Here is a 14,998-nt window from a genome sequence, read left to right as displayed (position 1 = left end):
TTTTTGTTCTCCGATCTTCCGTAATAGACATCATGCATTGGAGCGTAACCCTGAACACTGCAGTAGGATGCATAACGCAGCAAGTGTAGGTGTGTTGTCCGTCGAAATGCAGGGAAGTCGGGGGTTTCAATGGACCGGGTGACTTCTGGATGCAGTGCAGCTTGCATCGAGAACTCTGATTTGCATGGCCCCGTGTGGAAAGGTCATCCGACGGTGTTACAAATGATGATCAAATTGCAGCACAGGGCCGGGAAAACGGTCCGACAAGGATTCATTCTAGATCCAAGATCGGCGTTGAGCTGCAGCTGGACCGATGCTGTGGAACCATACGCCAATTCGTTTGCATTGGGTGCGGGCAGGATTGTTCTTGCTGGAGGCGATCACCTGTTGAGTTGGGAATCCTATTGAGTCATGATGTCTGTTTTGATCAAAAGTTGATTGCCTGTGAGTGTTGCTGCATTGTGGTGGCTTACAATACTTGCAGCCACGCGTGGGCGTAAAGCTTATATGTAGTGTGATATATCTATCGTAGGCAAGCTCAATCTTCTGATATTGACCACCGAGCAAGAGTGGGTGTGAGTGTGAGTGTGAGCAAGAAAAGAAGAAGATGGAAGAATGAATGGGAAGAGAAGAATGACTGAATTGGGAACTCTCCTCCGGTGGGTTCCTGGCCAATTCTTGCGTACCTTCCCTTCTCTTACTCCTCTCTTTCGCAGCTTCGTTACAGACCCTTCTTTCACTTCTTTGACTTCTCCACCTCTTACTGATAAGCCCTTCATGTTCTTTAGCTTCTTCGACGAGATTGCCTAGGCTCTTCTTCCCTAGAGCTCACTTCCACATCCACTCTCCAATTAGGTATATTGTTCGTCATGAGCGATTTCCAAGACACTTCAACTCCCCAGCACCAGGAGAAGATGAGTGTGGCCGGTGATGCACCGCTGGAAGTAGACGAGAGGTCCAAGGTCTCTACTTCTTCCAGGGCACAGGATGCCTTTGGCGATGAGGAATTCGCCGAGGTCAAGTACAAAGTCCTCAAATGGTGGTATGTGATGTGATGCCATCTTCGTCTGCGCGGTTACACCCCTCTTGTCCGACTAATCATCGTTGATGCGGTATACTAGGCAATGCGGTGTTCTCATGGTAGCTGAAACCGTCTCCCTGGGTGTCTTGTCTCTGCCTGCTGCTGTGGCTAGCTTGGGTCTAGCTCCGTATGTCTGCTTCTCCAAAGATGTAGTTGGGAATCAGACTGGCTAACAGTTCACACAGTTCCATCGTTGCGTTACTCCTCCTGGGAATGCTGGCAACCTATACTGGCTATGTGATCGGACAGTTCAAGTGGAGGTACCCCCAGGTCTGCAACATGGCCGATGCAGGGGAGGTGATCGCCGGCAGAGTTGGCCGAGAGGTTCTTGGTGTTGGCCAGGTTCTGTTCCTGGTGTTCGTGATGGCTAGCCATCTGCTTACCTTCATCATCGCTATGAACACCATCACTGGCCACGGGACATGTTCGATTGTCTTTGGCGTCGTCGGCTTGATCATCTCATTCATTTGCTCGTTGCCTCGCACGCTAGTAAAAATGTCCTGGCTCTCGTTCGTTTGTATGCGTCCTGTGCTCGCTCGGTGGACTTTCTAGTCACTGCTCAGACAGCTAATCTGGGAATAGCTTTCGCTAGCATTCTGTCGGCGGTGGTTATCACGATGTTTGGCGTGGGCTTCCTGCATCCTGGGAAAGGCGTGGAAGCCACTGTACCCACTGACCTCACTCATGGGTTCGGTGCCATCACCAACATTGTCTTTGCTTTCTGTGAGTTCGAGACCACTTGGCACCTCGCAGCTGCGCTGATCATATTCCCCAGCTGGACATGCCGCCTACTTCGGGCTAGCAGCGGAGTTGAAGGATACGCGGGACTTCCCCAAGGCGCTATGTCTGCTGCAGACCTTCGACATCTCGCTGTACATCATTGCAGCTGTCGTGATCTATCGGTACGGTGGTGCAGAGGTGGCCTCACCTGCTTTGAGCTCCGCTAGTCCCATGGTGGCGAAAGTTGCATACGGCGTTGCCCTGCCCACTGTGAGTGACTATCGCTTCGGCCTGGGACCATTAGCAGTATTGAGTCTCTGACATAGATTGAACCAGATCATCATCGCTGGCGTGATCAACGGCCACATTGCCTTCAAGTACATCTACTTGCGCGTGTTCGCCGGCACTGATCGGATTCACAAGCGCGACTGGATCGCCATCAGCTCCTGGGTCAGTATTGCTTTGGGTTTGTGGGTGATTGCGTGGATCATCGCAGAAGCCATCCCTGTGTTCAGCAACTTGCTCAGCCTAATCGTACGGTCCCCATTACCCCCTCAGCACTTCGCACTGGGTGCGTTACGAGGCACTAACAGGCAAGGTAGACTGCCCTCTTCGCCAGTTGGTTCACATTCGGCTGCAGTGGCGTCTTTTGGCTATACATGAACCGTGGCCAGTGGTTCTCCTCGCCCCGCAAAATCGCCCTGACCATGCTCAATATCCTTAGCTTCATTGTCGCTGCGTGTTTGGTACATACACTATCCACTCCCCGGACGAGCGAAGCTTCAGGCTGACAACCTTCTTCGATAGTGCTTTCTGGGGTTGTATGTCTCTGGCAAAGCGATCCACGATCATCCTAGCAGTATGAGCTTCTCGTGCGCCGAAAATGCGACCTGAAAGGACGGGTACTTCAAACGGTACTACTAACTCTCTAAGTTTTTATCTGACTACACTCGACAATCCCGACAAGTGGGATGCCTTTCCTCTCCATCTCAGAAGCGGAGATATAATTTCCTTGGTTGCGTGGTTTTCTTTTCCTTTCCCAAACATTGACTGCCAGTATCTGAGGGGGGTGCCCTGTCAGGGAGGACGGTCACGCGGAACCTGTACTGTATATAAGAGTTCAGGGTTCACAAGCGCTATGAGGACTGGAATCGAGTCAATGAAAGTATCCGCACGTAATTCCATTCCGGCAGGGAGCTTGTATAGTCCCTGCAGCTCTAGCCTTCGCATCACACCCGGGAATATGGGATTAGGAATGAGCACTAAGATGCAGAACAGTACCCTCTCGCCCCAAAGGCAGCATACCAGGTTTGGCTCCCGCAGCAGGTAGGTATTAATTAGTTCTATTCCGTTAAGAAAAGTGAATACTACACGGATCGCACATGCGCTCGTCAGGCAAGAAAGAGAAAAAAAAAGCCGGACCATGGAGTCAGCAGTCTATACTTCCCCAGGGTTGCTAAACAAGTCCCCCTTGATGGTATGGTAAAATTACAATTCATTCGAGCCCCGGCTCGCCCGTCTCATTCGCCGTTTCTTCCGGCGGCAGGAGTCGATGGCCTCGGGCGTCAACATGTCCGGCGGCAGCTCGAAGTCTCGTGGCTGCAGGTCCGGGATGCGGTGGCCAAAGGCGTACGGCGTGCGAGCGCCCGTGCGGTAGGCCGAGAAGGCTGCTTTGCGGGTATCTGGATCGGCGAAGAAAGAGGTGAATGGCTTTTTGGGGTCGGATGGCGGCGGTGGAGGAGGAAGAGGACAAGGCGGAACAGTGGCCGTGCTCGTCGTCGTGGACGAGCCGGCCTTCTGGAAGTATGCGGTGATGGTGGTCCGCTTGGGCGCGGTGAGAGTGGTTCTGGGTTTCTTGCCTGTTGATCCCGTTGCAGTGGTCGCAGACCGAGCCTCTTGCAGAAGTTGGCGAGCAGCCCAGGCATCGACGTCGTTGGGGTCTGGTGGGTCGCCGGAGTAGCGTTGGGCGTCACCCCCTCCTCCATCTGGTGCTGCAGTGGTGTGACCGGCGGCGCCCACTCCCTCTGCGTCTGCTGTCGTTCGGTCGTCTGCTGCTGTGGCAGTGGTCGTTGTCGCGGTTGCTTCTTTCGCATCGACGGTGATTTGGTCGGCGGGCTTATCTTTATCTACCTTACGGCGCTTTTCCTCTTCCTTCCAGATCTTGAATTTTTGGAGAACAGCGGAAATCTCCCGGATGAAGTAGTCGCGTTTGGGCTCGTAAAGTTTCTTATCCTGCTCGGTGTGGCTACTGATGCCCATGATTCGGAGCCAGTCATGGCCTTGAAGCTCGTCGAGGAGACGGTCAAGGTTTTGCTTCTCATGTTGAGCTCGATCGCGCTCGATATTCCGGAGCTGCTTTTCCTGGCGCTCGTTACGACGATGCGCGCGGAAGAAGATGCTCTCGTCGAGGGGATCTTCCGGGATAGGGTCGGCAGAAGGGTCTGAGGGGAGAGACGGAGACGAAGGAGGTTCGGGGAGAGAGATAACTTCGCAATTGTGAAGGTTGATGAGCGGATTCTCGAAAGGACGGTCCAGATCCAACTCTGAATTGGACTTGATTTGAGCAGCGATCGGGACTGGAAGGTCATCGATGAGTTTGATGGTGGTGCTACCAGCTAGGAATTCTGGAGCAGGTATTGTGAGCCTTGGTGTGCATGAAGACCATCATTGATGTTCGTGACATACCGGTTTTTGGCGGCTCCAGGCTGAGAAGCTCTTCATAGTTGGGGAAATAGGCCGCTAGCTCGCTGCGGGCGCGAGAGCCTGTGTCGTTGGAGCGGAGGGAACGCCGTGACTCCCGCGCATTGGGAGGGGATTCGGCGGCCGGCTGAGCAGCAACCGCGCTGCGGGTGGACCGATTTGATTTTTGTGTGACTGCAGCTGGTGAATCTTCGTGGACGGTTGTTGCATCTGGTGCTGAGGGCGGAGCTTGACGGCGCGGGCGACGGACTGATGAAGCGGCAGCGGCGGAGGAGGAAGGAGCGGAGGAGCGACCGGCGGGGGAAATTCGACGGGAGACGGAGGGAGAAATGGTGTCTAGGGGGTCGGGCGATTCACGCTCCTGGTGGAGATAGAATGGGGGTAGAGTATTGACGGGCGTCTCATGGCGTAGAATGCGACGACGATCGGAGTGTCGCGGAGTATTGGGAGACAGGGGAGACGTGGTCGTGTTGGAGGAGACCAGCGGACGGCGCGTCAACGCCCGCCGGGATTGCGCTCCAGAGGCAACTTTGGCGTGCGGGGAAGGAGCCGGCGAGGCTGCGGGCGATGGCGAGGAAATATGCGATCGTCGAGGATGAGAATGAGAATGGGGATTGGTGACGTCGAGTAGATCGGGGGAGCTCTTGCGACGGCGTGACGAGGTAGAAGATTCCTGCAGTCGAGCTCGTTTGGCAGGCGGCGGATCGAGTGTTCGAGGCAGTGAAACACGGGCGGACATCAGGAGAGAGGAGAGGAGAGGAGAGGAGAGGAGAGGAGAGGAGGGAGCTCAGAGGGAGGAGGAGATTTGCCAATGCGACAGAAGCATGTTCTGGTCGGAGGAGTTGAGGCTGCTCGGGATTCCTTCTTTTCCCCGTTCCTAACAGATTGATTATGAGGGTGGTAGGCTTGCGGAAGAACTCGGGGATAAGAAAGGCAAAGAGACAGTGAGTGAAGGGATTTGGGATTTGGGGAGAGAGAAAGTGAGTGAGTGAGTGAATGAGTGAGTGAGTGAGCGCGAGAGAGTTTGAGGAATGTACTGTATTGTTTCTGGTTCTGTCTCAGACGTGACGATACTGTATGTATTATTGCCCTTTTGCTTCTGCTTCTTCTTCTTCCACCATCTCCAATCCCAACTTCACCACTTCATTCACCCATCCATTCATTTGCTCTCTCATTCTCTCAATCATTCTGAACGGCAGACGCAATGACAGACTCAATGACAGCCCCCCCAATGACAAGCCAGAGACAGGGGCTCCCTCCCCCTCTCTGCCCCCAGGTCCAATCGAAACTATGCACCCCACATCTTCCTCCTTCTCTCCTCCTTCTCCGCTCCAACTGTGGGCGGAGATGATGCATTCATGCTCATAGCCAGAGCTACTCGCACATGTTTCCGAGGAACAACGTGGGGGGAGACCCCTCCCATGGCCTGGATGAAGATTCTTTTTCCGCACTGGATTCCATATTCCTAATAGTCCGAAGCTTAGAGGAGGAAATTCCCCCCGCGCCGTGGCCTCCTCGTCAAGTGGGGGAGAACGTGGGGGTGGATGGAGAAGGCAAAGCAGGGGCGATCAGGGCTTCAAGGTTCATTCAATCCAATAACTGACCCAGGTGAGTTCGTTCCCCTCCTCTCCCCTCCCCTCTCTTGCTTCTTATACCCTCTCTACCTTCCTCTTGTTGATCCGAGTTTCCTCTCCCCAGATCTATTTCCACCCTGGAAGCTAACCCGCCGTCGGCGCGATACCCATCCAGACCCGAGCTGACGTACTTCATCGCAACCCTCGCCGCAACTACCGACCCCATACATACACCATGGCCCGCACCCCCCGCCCCCTCACACCAGGGATCTACGTCCCGACTGTCGCCTTCTTCAGCCCCAATGAAGACCTCGACATCGCCACCGTCGAGCAGCACGCCGCCTACCTGGCGCAGGCCGGCGTGACCGGGATCGTCGTGCAAGGCAGCAACGGCGAAGCGGTGCACCTCTCGCGGGAGGAACGCAACGAGATCACGGCGGCAACGCGGCGGGCGCTGGACGCGCACGGCGGGGCCTCGAAGCCGCTGATCGTGGGCACGGGCGCGGCCTCGACGCGGGAGACGATCCAGCTGTGCGAGGACGCCGCGGCGGCCGGGGGCGACTACGTGCTGGTGCTGCCGCCGTCGTACTACCAGTCGCTGCTGACGGCGCAGGCGGTGCGCGAGCACTTCGAGCGGGTGGCGGCGGCGTCGCCGGTGCCGGTGCTCATCTACAACTTCCCGGGGGCGGCGGCGGGGGTGGACCTGTCGTCAGACGCGATCCTGGCGCTGGCCGCCCACCCCAACATCGTCGGCGTCAAGCTCACCTGCGGCAACACGGGCAAGCTGGCCCGCATCGTCGCCCAGGCCCCGCCGGCCTTCCGCACCTTCGGCGGCTCCGCCGACTTCACCCTGCCCACCCTCGTCGCCGGCGGCGCCGGCGTCATCGGCGGCGTCGCCAACCTCATCCCCCGCGCCTGCCTCCGCGTCTTCGACCTCTACCGCGCCGGCCACGTCGCCGACGCCCAGCGCCTCCAGGCCGTCGTCGCCCGCGCCGACTGGCTCGCCATCCAGGGCGGCTTCGTCGCCGTCAAGTCCGCCCTCCAGTCCTACCGCGGCTACGGCGCCCTCCCCCGCCGGCCGTGCGTCGTGCCGGCCGCCGAGCAGGTGGCGGCCCTCAAGGAATCCTTCGCCGAGAGCATGGAGCTGGAGCGCCAGCTGGAGAAGCAGCAGGCTTAGCCTAAGGATGATCTGATCCACCAAGGATTCCCTCCCTCCCCTCCCCCAACACACCATAATTTCCACCCAAGCAAGCAAGCAAGCATACTCCTTCCAATGCCAATACCAGTCCATCCTCAACGTTTCCAACCCAAGACTCCCTTCCCCTCTCCCATCGTAGCCACAGCCCATGGTCTCATACATACAAACCGTAGTTCGAAGAAGTGCCACCCCGGATAAGGGGCCCTACCAGTCCGCTTAATGGAAAATCCAGACTTGAAACCTCAGTCCAGTGCCCGTATCGTATCATCTCGCTGTCTGTCTGTCTGTCTGTCTGTTACTTTGCCAATCCTCGAAGGTATAACCCCAGTCCGAAACAACCGTGATCGCAGACACGAACAGGACATTCATGCTTGGGGTCGAGCGGAGAAACATGGTGTTCGTCTCATGGGATGGGCACAGCACAAAAGCAGCGTTCGTCCGCATGATGTGTAGCGATCAGCGGAGCGAAAGGGTGGGGAGTTCGGCGGCCTTGGAGATGCGTACCGTATCTTTGAAGGGATGGGGTGGAGTGTATGCTTATGCTTACAGCATTGAACATCGAAAGTGCACGTGACGGCCGTGGTAGGAAATGGAACTGGTAGACTGGTTAGGTTAGGTTAGTTGCACTTACAATACTTGTTCGATCTCAGAACACGATAAAGCTATATAAGCAGGAAGAACCGATTACAGCTAGAACGGCTTCTCGAAAGTAATAACATGGGACACAGGTTCTTTTTCATTTCATGATCCCAAAAAGACCCTCGGCCCAGCCGGGGTATGCTTCTCAGCCATTTGGATATATATATAATACAGCATGATCAAAAAGACAAGATCAGTCAAAACATTGGTTGAGGCTCAAAGAACATGGATATGATGGTATCAGTCAAGATTTTGAAACGCAAATCAGCCACATAAGAAAATAAATATCAATCGGCTCGCTTTCAGGAGACACGGGTATGCAAAAGACATGAGGTAAGAATGGGAAGGGGGCAGAATACAAAGCGGGGGTGCTTCAGGGGGAGGCGGTTTAGGCCATCAATTCGTCGAGGTTCTCATGCGCATAAGCGACGTCGGGTAGTGGGACGGCCGGTCGACCGATCATCTGCGTGGTTGGACCGCTGAGCCACGGCCCCCGTTCTTCGTCGTTGGCACTCAGCACGCCCTCAGCACGCCTCAGAGTCTCAACGTCCAGATCGGTCACGTATGCTTCCCGGTTGGTGCCATCTCCGGCACCACCTGGGAGCTTGAGCCGGACTTCGAACTCGTTGTCAAGCATCATCTCATCCTTCCAGAGACGACGTTGACCATCAAAGACACAGAGGACGCGCTTCTTGGTCTTGATGCTGCTGCTGGGGCATCCCCACGACTGAGGGTACCGATCACGGTTGTTCCGCCGCTTGGTCGCCGTCGCACGCATCTTGTTGTTGGCGGAGGGCTTGGTGACGGCATTGCCGCTGCCCAGGATAACGCGAGCACCACCGGCGGTGGAATTGCCCCGAGGAACTCTCAGGAAGTTCTTAGCCAACCGCTGGTTGGGGCTTTCGTAGAAGTCTTCGTCATCGTCGTCATTTTCGTCGCTGAAACGATCCACGGTACCAGCCGTGTCGAGTAGCATGTGTCTCTCCATAGTCTTCTTCACCTCCTCGTCCGAGTCGACTTCGGCAAGGCGCTGCTGGTTGATGGCTTCGCTAGGCTCTTCTTGTTGCACCACGCGTAGCACACAGTCATCCAGATGCTCGTAGAAGTCTTGGGCATTGCTGAAAGTGATGGAACACGTAGAACATTTGCCGGTAGCCTCCTGGCTATGACTAGGGGAGTTCTTGGCGGTGGAAGCCACGGGGGTTCGCTTGCGGCAGTTGGGTGGCGTTTGCTCAACGCCGTGCACTGAAGTCAGATGACGCTTGAAGACGTCCGCCCGGTTGAAACTCTTCTCAGCGGGCGACCCAGATCCCGGACAGAATCCGCACACCATCGTTCCCTTGTAATGGGTGAGTGTATGTCGATTCTTGTCGTACTTGCGCGCGAACCCCTTGATGTGGTACTCGCAAGTTGCAATCGGGCATTTCTCAGGTCTCTCGGACTGGTGGGTAAGCATGTGGGCTTTGAGGTCTTTGAATACTCGTCCACAGTCGGGATGAGGGCATCGGCCCTTTTCCTTGGTTTCATCATCGGAGTCGAGGCTGCTCGACGCCGGACTGGGCTGAGACAGGCGGGACCGGACCGAAGCCACGGACGACCTTCGCTGATATGCGGATGCAGGGAGTGAACGCGGGATGGTGGGGATAGGAGAAGCAGCCGAGAACTCGGCTTGCTGTTGGGGAAATGGCTGCGTGGTGGGGTAGGGCTCCTCAAGCTGGTAGTGAGATGGATTAGGAGATTGGGGGAAGAAGCTTTCCTGTGCGATCATGTAGTCAGGCTGCTCAGGAAACGAGATGGCAGGTGGTGAAAGGTGGCATTGCTGGGAGTTGGACTGAATCACTGAAGGATCTGTTCAGCACTCATGATTAGCATGAGGGTCAAGCTCGAAGTGGGGGGCAAAGTACGAACCGACACAATTTTCGATCCACTTCTTCTGATAGAAACCATCCGTGTCCGTCATACCGCTGACATACTCATTGGGAAAGAAGTCGCTCATGAGGGCATCGGCGAGTCCCAGACCGTTGGTGGTCTGAATCCACTCCTCTTGGATGAAAGGTGCTGTTCCTGAGTGGGGTGACCCCATGGCGGACGATGAGGCACTCGGGATAGAAGGTCCAGAAGCGGTAGAGAGGCCAGGAATGAAGTGGTCGGCGGAAAGAGGAAGGGAAGGAGGTGTGACGGGCATTGAAGGGAAGCTGGAAGTCTTGGGGAGAGGAGCGAAAGCGTCCGAGTACATGGCAGGAGTGTCATAATAGGGTGCTTGCAATGCGGCGGAGGCATCGTGTGTCTGCCCGTAATCACGCATGCCATCCATTGAGAAGGCGAACGGATCGACCAACGTGGAGTCCATTGCGAGCTGTGGGATGTAGGAAGTCTGCCGTTGTCTGGAAGAATCGAGAGCCAGTGCTAGCATCTCCTTGTTGTCGGTGGTGAATTGGGCCGGACAGAGGACAAAATCGGTGAATCCTTGACTCTGCATGTTGTGCAGGCACGTCCGAACTGGAATGCGCAGTGGTAGCCTGTATGCAGACAATGTATTCGACGACTAGGGTCGAGTATGTAAGAGCGAGCACTGAAACTGCAGGGTAACTGAGTCAGTTGAGGTATCTTATTGTTAAGGTCTCATACTGAATAGTGATTGAGTTTCGGGGGGAGGTGCGTTAATGGGACCGGGCCGCGCGGGGGAACCTACGATTCCTGATGGTGTTTCCTTGGATGCGACAGAGCGATCCGTGGATACAATGCGCGACAATGTGCGATAACCTCTCTTTGTGCCTCGCTGCAATTCGCAGGGTGGTGGTGAGGAGTGACGAGTTTAAGTAAGGGAAGGTTAACTGGTGATGGGAAGAGATGTCTTTACCGCGACGACGTCAACAGTCAACAGGTTGACAGGTTGACAGTGACAGTCAAGACAAGTGAGGGCGAGAGCCACAGATGAATCGGAAGAGAGGGGTGAGGGAGAAAAAGAAAACAATAATATAGACTGGAAAAGAAAGTTGAGGAGGAAAGGAGGGAGTAAAAGCATTGTTAAATGTTATGTGATTGCTGGCCCTACAAGAAAGTTGAATGCTACTATTTGCGCTCATAGTGGATAAGACTGGCTTGGGGGGGGGGGGGGGGAAACTACTGCGCACGAACTAAGAAACCACGCTAAAATAAAACCATGACCACTCATAGTATACAGGATAGGACAGGGGAGTCATTTCTTAGCGCGCATCGAAAGTGACTGGGGTGGGTGTGGGTGTATTGGGTGGATGTGAGTGTGGATGTGGATGATACCGTCGATGATGATGATGATGTTGATGGAGAGTGGAGGGCAGTACAGTACAGTAGTCAGTACGGTAGGAAAGAAACCGAACAGACCGATCAACCCCTGTACAGTAAAGTAAAAGAGAAGAAAAACCAAAGGGAAAAAAAGAATTAGAAATTAGAAATTAAAAAATAAAGAATAAAAATAAAAATAAAAATAAAAATAAAAATAAAAAGCAACAGGGGTAAATCGAAGTAAGAAAGGGTGGAGTGGGGAGTGCCGGGCAGCAGTAAAAGAAGCAGGGGCAGGGCAGCCAGTGAACCGAGCCTGGTATTTTTGGCTCTTCTTTCTTTCTCTCTCGTTACGCCGGCTTTACCGCTAAGCCTGCTTGCCCTCCTGCATGCTGTGACGCTTTTGCTCTTGCTCTTGCTCTTGCTCTCTCTCTCTTGCACTGCCTGCCCAGAACACCCGTCGGGTCGAATCTTCTTTTCTTTCTGGCCATTTATGATTATTTGCTACATTTGGCGATCGTATCAACCAAGAAGATGTCATTTCGAAATTTGGTCCATGATTAATTCAATTTGAAAATATTTCTGCTTCCCCCTCCCTGACTTTCTTCTTCCCCGACACGATCCGGGTTTGTCATGAACCATAAATTCCGGTCTACTTTTTGTTGGGGTGTAGATCATCGCTTCTCTGCTATACTCGGTAGAACGAGGAAGGCCAGCACGGCAGCAACTGGTGGGTAGGATCGGGAAATCTCGATTGATAATCGGAAGGGGACCTCGGAGGGGAGGGGGGGATCTGAAAAAGATTCACAACGTGACCAAGCGGACTTAGGGAGAAATTTCTGGGGTTACAAACTTACCAACTCAAAAAGGTGACAAAGGAAGAAAGAGGAAAGAGAAGGAGAGGGAAAAAATTTCCAGATGGAAATCAGACCCACCAACCTTGAACATCGAAAAGATAACTTGACTCGTCCAAAACATCCCATCCCCCTCCTCCATCCAAAACCATTGGGCTTGGTGGTGGTGGTTCTTTTCCAACCCATCGTCATCCATGCACTTTATCTGTTATGCTTAATTGAAGATCTTATTTGTTGATTGTTTCAATCATGATCACCTACACCTTCTTTTCTTGGAGGTCGAAAGAACGAAAAAAGGCTTCTAGGCGTTGTCAGAAGCCTTTTGACTATCAACTGTAGCAAGACGAGAGAGAACTAATTCAAACGTGAGTCGGTGAGACCCATTTTGCAGGCACACACGGGGTCGCCGGACTTGGATGCGGGTTTGACATTCGTATCCGCATCTTGTTGTCGGGAAGTCCGTGGTGGCACAGATAGTACCATCCCTTCACAAGAGCTTGGCTATGCCGATGGCCCGTTTGACTAGAGACTCTGGTCCTCAAGACCGCGCGATTGGTTGAGATTAAACTATCTCTGACATCTCCGCGCTCTGGTCGGCTCTGGAGTATTATTTATCGTGATGACAGGAGCCCGGCCGGGGGAGAATAGCATTCAATTGTCTCCGTAGTCGACCATTCCTCATACTTGCTACAAAGGAAAATCGTATATTGTTAGACTTCTCCTATCCCCCAAAATTGTCCAAGCTAGAAATCAACCGAAAAAATTGACTGGCAAGAGCCCTGAAGTCATCTATCTGAATCATCTTTTTTCTTTTTCTTTTTTTTTTTTTTTCCGTGATTGACCTGTCAATCCTGACCCCATGTTACAAGCGGGCACATCGTACCGTCAACTCGGGTCAGACTTCAGATCATCCTCACTCCACTAGTAGTACGCAGCAACTCAGTAAGGTAGGGTAACAATGTCTGAGTCCAGGGCGTTCCCCGAACGGGGCTAGTTGCAAAGCACTAGGGCAGATGGATCTCGGGCTTGGCCGTCAATTCCGAGCACAATTCGCCAAACTCATGGGCCTGTCGACGATCTTAGTTTCAGCTCCACTCCGTCACAAAGAAAAACGTGCATCTCGGATCCTTAACACTCGATTGGCCGACCGCGAAGGATGGTGAAATGAAGCGTCCATTGGATTAGCAGACGAGTGGCCCAATCACCGGGCTCCAATGATTGCAGAGGAGTGACAGTGCTTCCGGATTCCGGGACGTGGGACAGGCCTCTAGGCTCTGATTCACTTTGGTCGCAACCCAATGTGGACGCCGACGAACCTGCCGCCGCCATTAATTACCCTCAGAGCCGCAACAAAAGCTCTGTCTGTATCTGTAAGGGTACTGGTCTGACAGTCTAAGGATTTGCCCGTCACAAAAAGGGTCACATGCTCATCCTGATTCTTCTGGCGGGGCCCAACCGAACTCTTTAGTGAGGAAACTGGTATGACTGCGGTAGGACTCGCTCGGTATCTCCTCTACTCTGATACTGTATTTTTGTCAAGTACATCTTTTTTGAGAGATAAACCAACAAACAAAGGGGTGATATCATCTAAATGACATCATGGCAGCGATCATGGCAGACGTACTCATCCTCAGTGCGTAGTCGGAATTGAGGCTGCCGGGGTGTGCGGGTCTAGTGTGGCTCAGCAGGAGTGCTGCAGACTGTCAGTCCGGAAAGCGGCACAGAGAGAGAGGATACACTCTATGGCGGTTACTCTATGATGCAAATTGGAGGGAAAATAGTGCTCGATGATTCATGTTAATAATACTACAATCGTACTACGAAGGACAAGAAACAATGGCCAAGGATGATTACAGCCCTTGTAGCTACCAGAGCCTTGGAACCTAACATAATCAATTCATCCTGCAGGATAAAGGGGATTCCCTCGACAGCGACCGGACGGTATCACGGGTATTTGTCTACGGGGTATAGTAGGTCAAGTACGAAGTAAACAATCTGCAGAGCTGGTGCCAAGTATGCACGTGCAGATTGGCACACAGACAATAGACATAGTACTACATCATGACCAGTAACTATGAGATTCATCATCAACATCAATAATTCAAACCGAGCGGATGCGTTGCCGACGCTCTTCTCCGAGAGAACATCAAAGCGAGCGAGGGAGGGTCGGCGGTGAAGATCGTGCCATTGCGACCGATTTAGCGCCACATGCTGGGTTGAGCCACACCCCAACAGCCTATGATGTGTCAGTCGGCGGATCTCCCCGCCTTACCATTGGCAGATCCCCGTGCATGACGGGCTCGGGGATTCGCATTTGAGGCGCAGTCAGCCTGTTTCTCACCGCTGGATCGCGAATGGACCCATCGCTCTCCCCCGGAGGGCTGTTTTCCTGGAAATCTGAAACCGTAGGGGGAAAATTCACCAGCCCCGCGGACAGCAGCCCTGAGCCTGAGAGGTCCAGCAAATGCCCCATCCATCCATCCATCCATCCCAATCCTTTGAAGGTACGTAGAACGCTAGAACATCATCGACGCTTCCATGCGGCTTTGTTGAGAAGAGAATCCTCGTCGTTACTTTATTATGTTATGATTCTCTTTTCTATTATCAAATAAAATAACATTGTTATGCAATACGGCTAGCCCACCATACCGTAGTCTCGTCTCGGTGTTGCCCGAAGTTCTGACTTGGCTATTTGGTGACCACCAGGAACCGCCAAGCTCCTTGGTAAACAGTCTAGATGCGTTCACGCTAAGATACTGCTCATAGATATTGAATACGGACTATTGAGTATTGACCACCTTTCCACCGCAATCCCTTGAAGTCCCTTGAAGTCCAGTGACTGGAAGTCACATGGCGGCAAGAAAAAAAAAAAAAAACCACGGTACTGCGGGGCAGAAATCACACCCTGCTGCTATTCAAACCACTCAGTATTTTCTTGTTGAAACTTGAGCCCCTTCTTCTCTTCTCAACC

At 53.4% G+C, this 14,998-nt stretch overlaps 4 protein-coding genes across 4 annotated transcripts; 2 read left to right on the top strand and 2 right to left on the bottom strand.

Moving 5' to 3' along the window:
* Nucleotides 1-568: 568 nt before the first annotated feature.
* On the top strand, nucleotides 569-2,947 carry BO86DRAFT_410390 (neutral amino acid permease). Its single transcript, XM_025674495.1, has 8 exons — nucleotides 569-1,042; nucleotides 1,122-1,208; nucleotides 1,267-1,598; nucleotides 1,664-1,804; nucleotides 1,857-2,071; nucleotides 2,138-2,335; nucleotides 2,404-2,547; nucleotides 2,609-2,947. The coding sequence occupies exons 1-8, from the start codon at nucleotides 870-872 to the stop codon at nucleotides 2,693-2,695; spliced, it is 1,377 nt and encodes a 458-aa protein (XP_025526965.1). The 5' UTR covers nucleotides 569-869; the 3' UTR covers nucleotides 2,696-2,947.
* A 342-nt stretch (nucleotides 2,948-3,289) lies between these two features.
* On the bottom strand, nucleotides 3,290-5,464 carry BO86DRAFT_410389 (acetyltransferase SAS4-like domain-containing protein; the record flags this gene model as incomplete). Its single annotated transcript, XM_025674494.1, has 2 exons — nucleotides 4,487-5,464; nucleotides 3,290-4,425 (listed from the first exon to the last, which is right to left on the bottom strand). The coding sequence occupies exons 1-2, from the start codon at nucleotides 5,238-5,240 to the stop codon at nucleotides 3,290-3,292; spliced, it is 1,890 nt and encodes a 629-aa protein (XP_025526964.1). The 5' UTR covers nucleotides 5,241-5,464.
* Nucleotides 5,465-6,310: 846 nt separating this feature from the next.
* Nucleotides 6,311-7,252, top strand: BO86DRAFT_314807 (dihydrodipicolinate synthase family protein; the record flags this gene model as incomplete). Its single annotated transcript, XM_025668062.1, has 1 exon — nucleotides 6,311-7,252. One exon carries the CDS (start codon nucleotides 6,311-6,313, stop codon nucleotides 7,250-7,252), a length of 942 nt encoding a protein of 313 aa, XP_025526963.1.
* A 735-nt stretch (nucleotides 7,253-7,987) lies between these two features.
* Nucleotides 7,988-10,579, bottom strand: zfpA (putative C2H2 finger domain protein). The gene is made up of 2 exons (XM_025669037.1): nucleotides 9,821-10,579; nucleotides 7,988-9,760 (listed from the first exon to the last, which is right to left on the bottom strand). The coding sequence occupies exons 1-2, from the start codon at nucleotides 10,389-10,391 to the stop codon at nucleotides 8,301-8,303; spliced, it is 2,031 nt and encodes a 676-aa protein (XP_025526962.1). The 5' UTR covers nucleotides 10,392-10,579; the 3' UTR covers nucleotides 7,988-8,300.
* Between the last annotated feature and the right edge of the window lie 4,419 nt (nucleotides 10,580-14,998).

This window comes from Aspergillus japonicus (genome assembly GCF_003184785.1).
Source record: "Aspergillus japonicus CBS 114.51 unplaced genomic scaffold BO86scaffold_29, whole genome shotgun sequence".
NCBI classification, from domain to species: domain Eukaryota; kingdom Fungi; phylum Ascomycota; class Eurotiomycetes; order Eurotiales; family Aspergillaceae; genus Aspergillus; species Aspergillus japonicus.
This window is presented reverse-complemented; position numbering and strand designations above follow the sequence as displayed.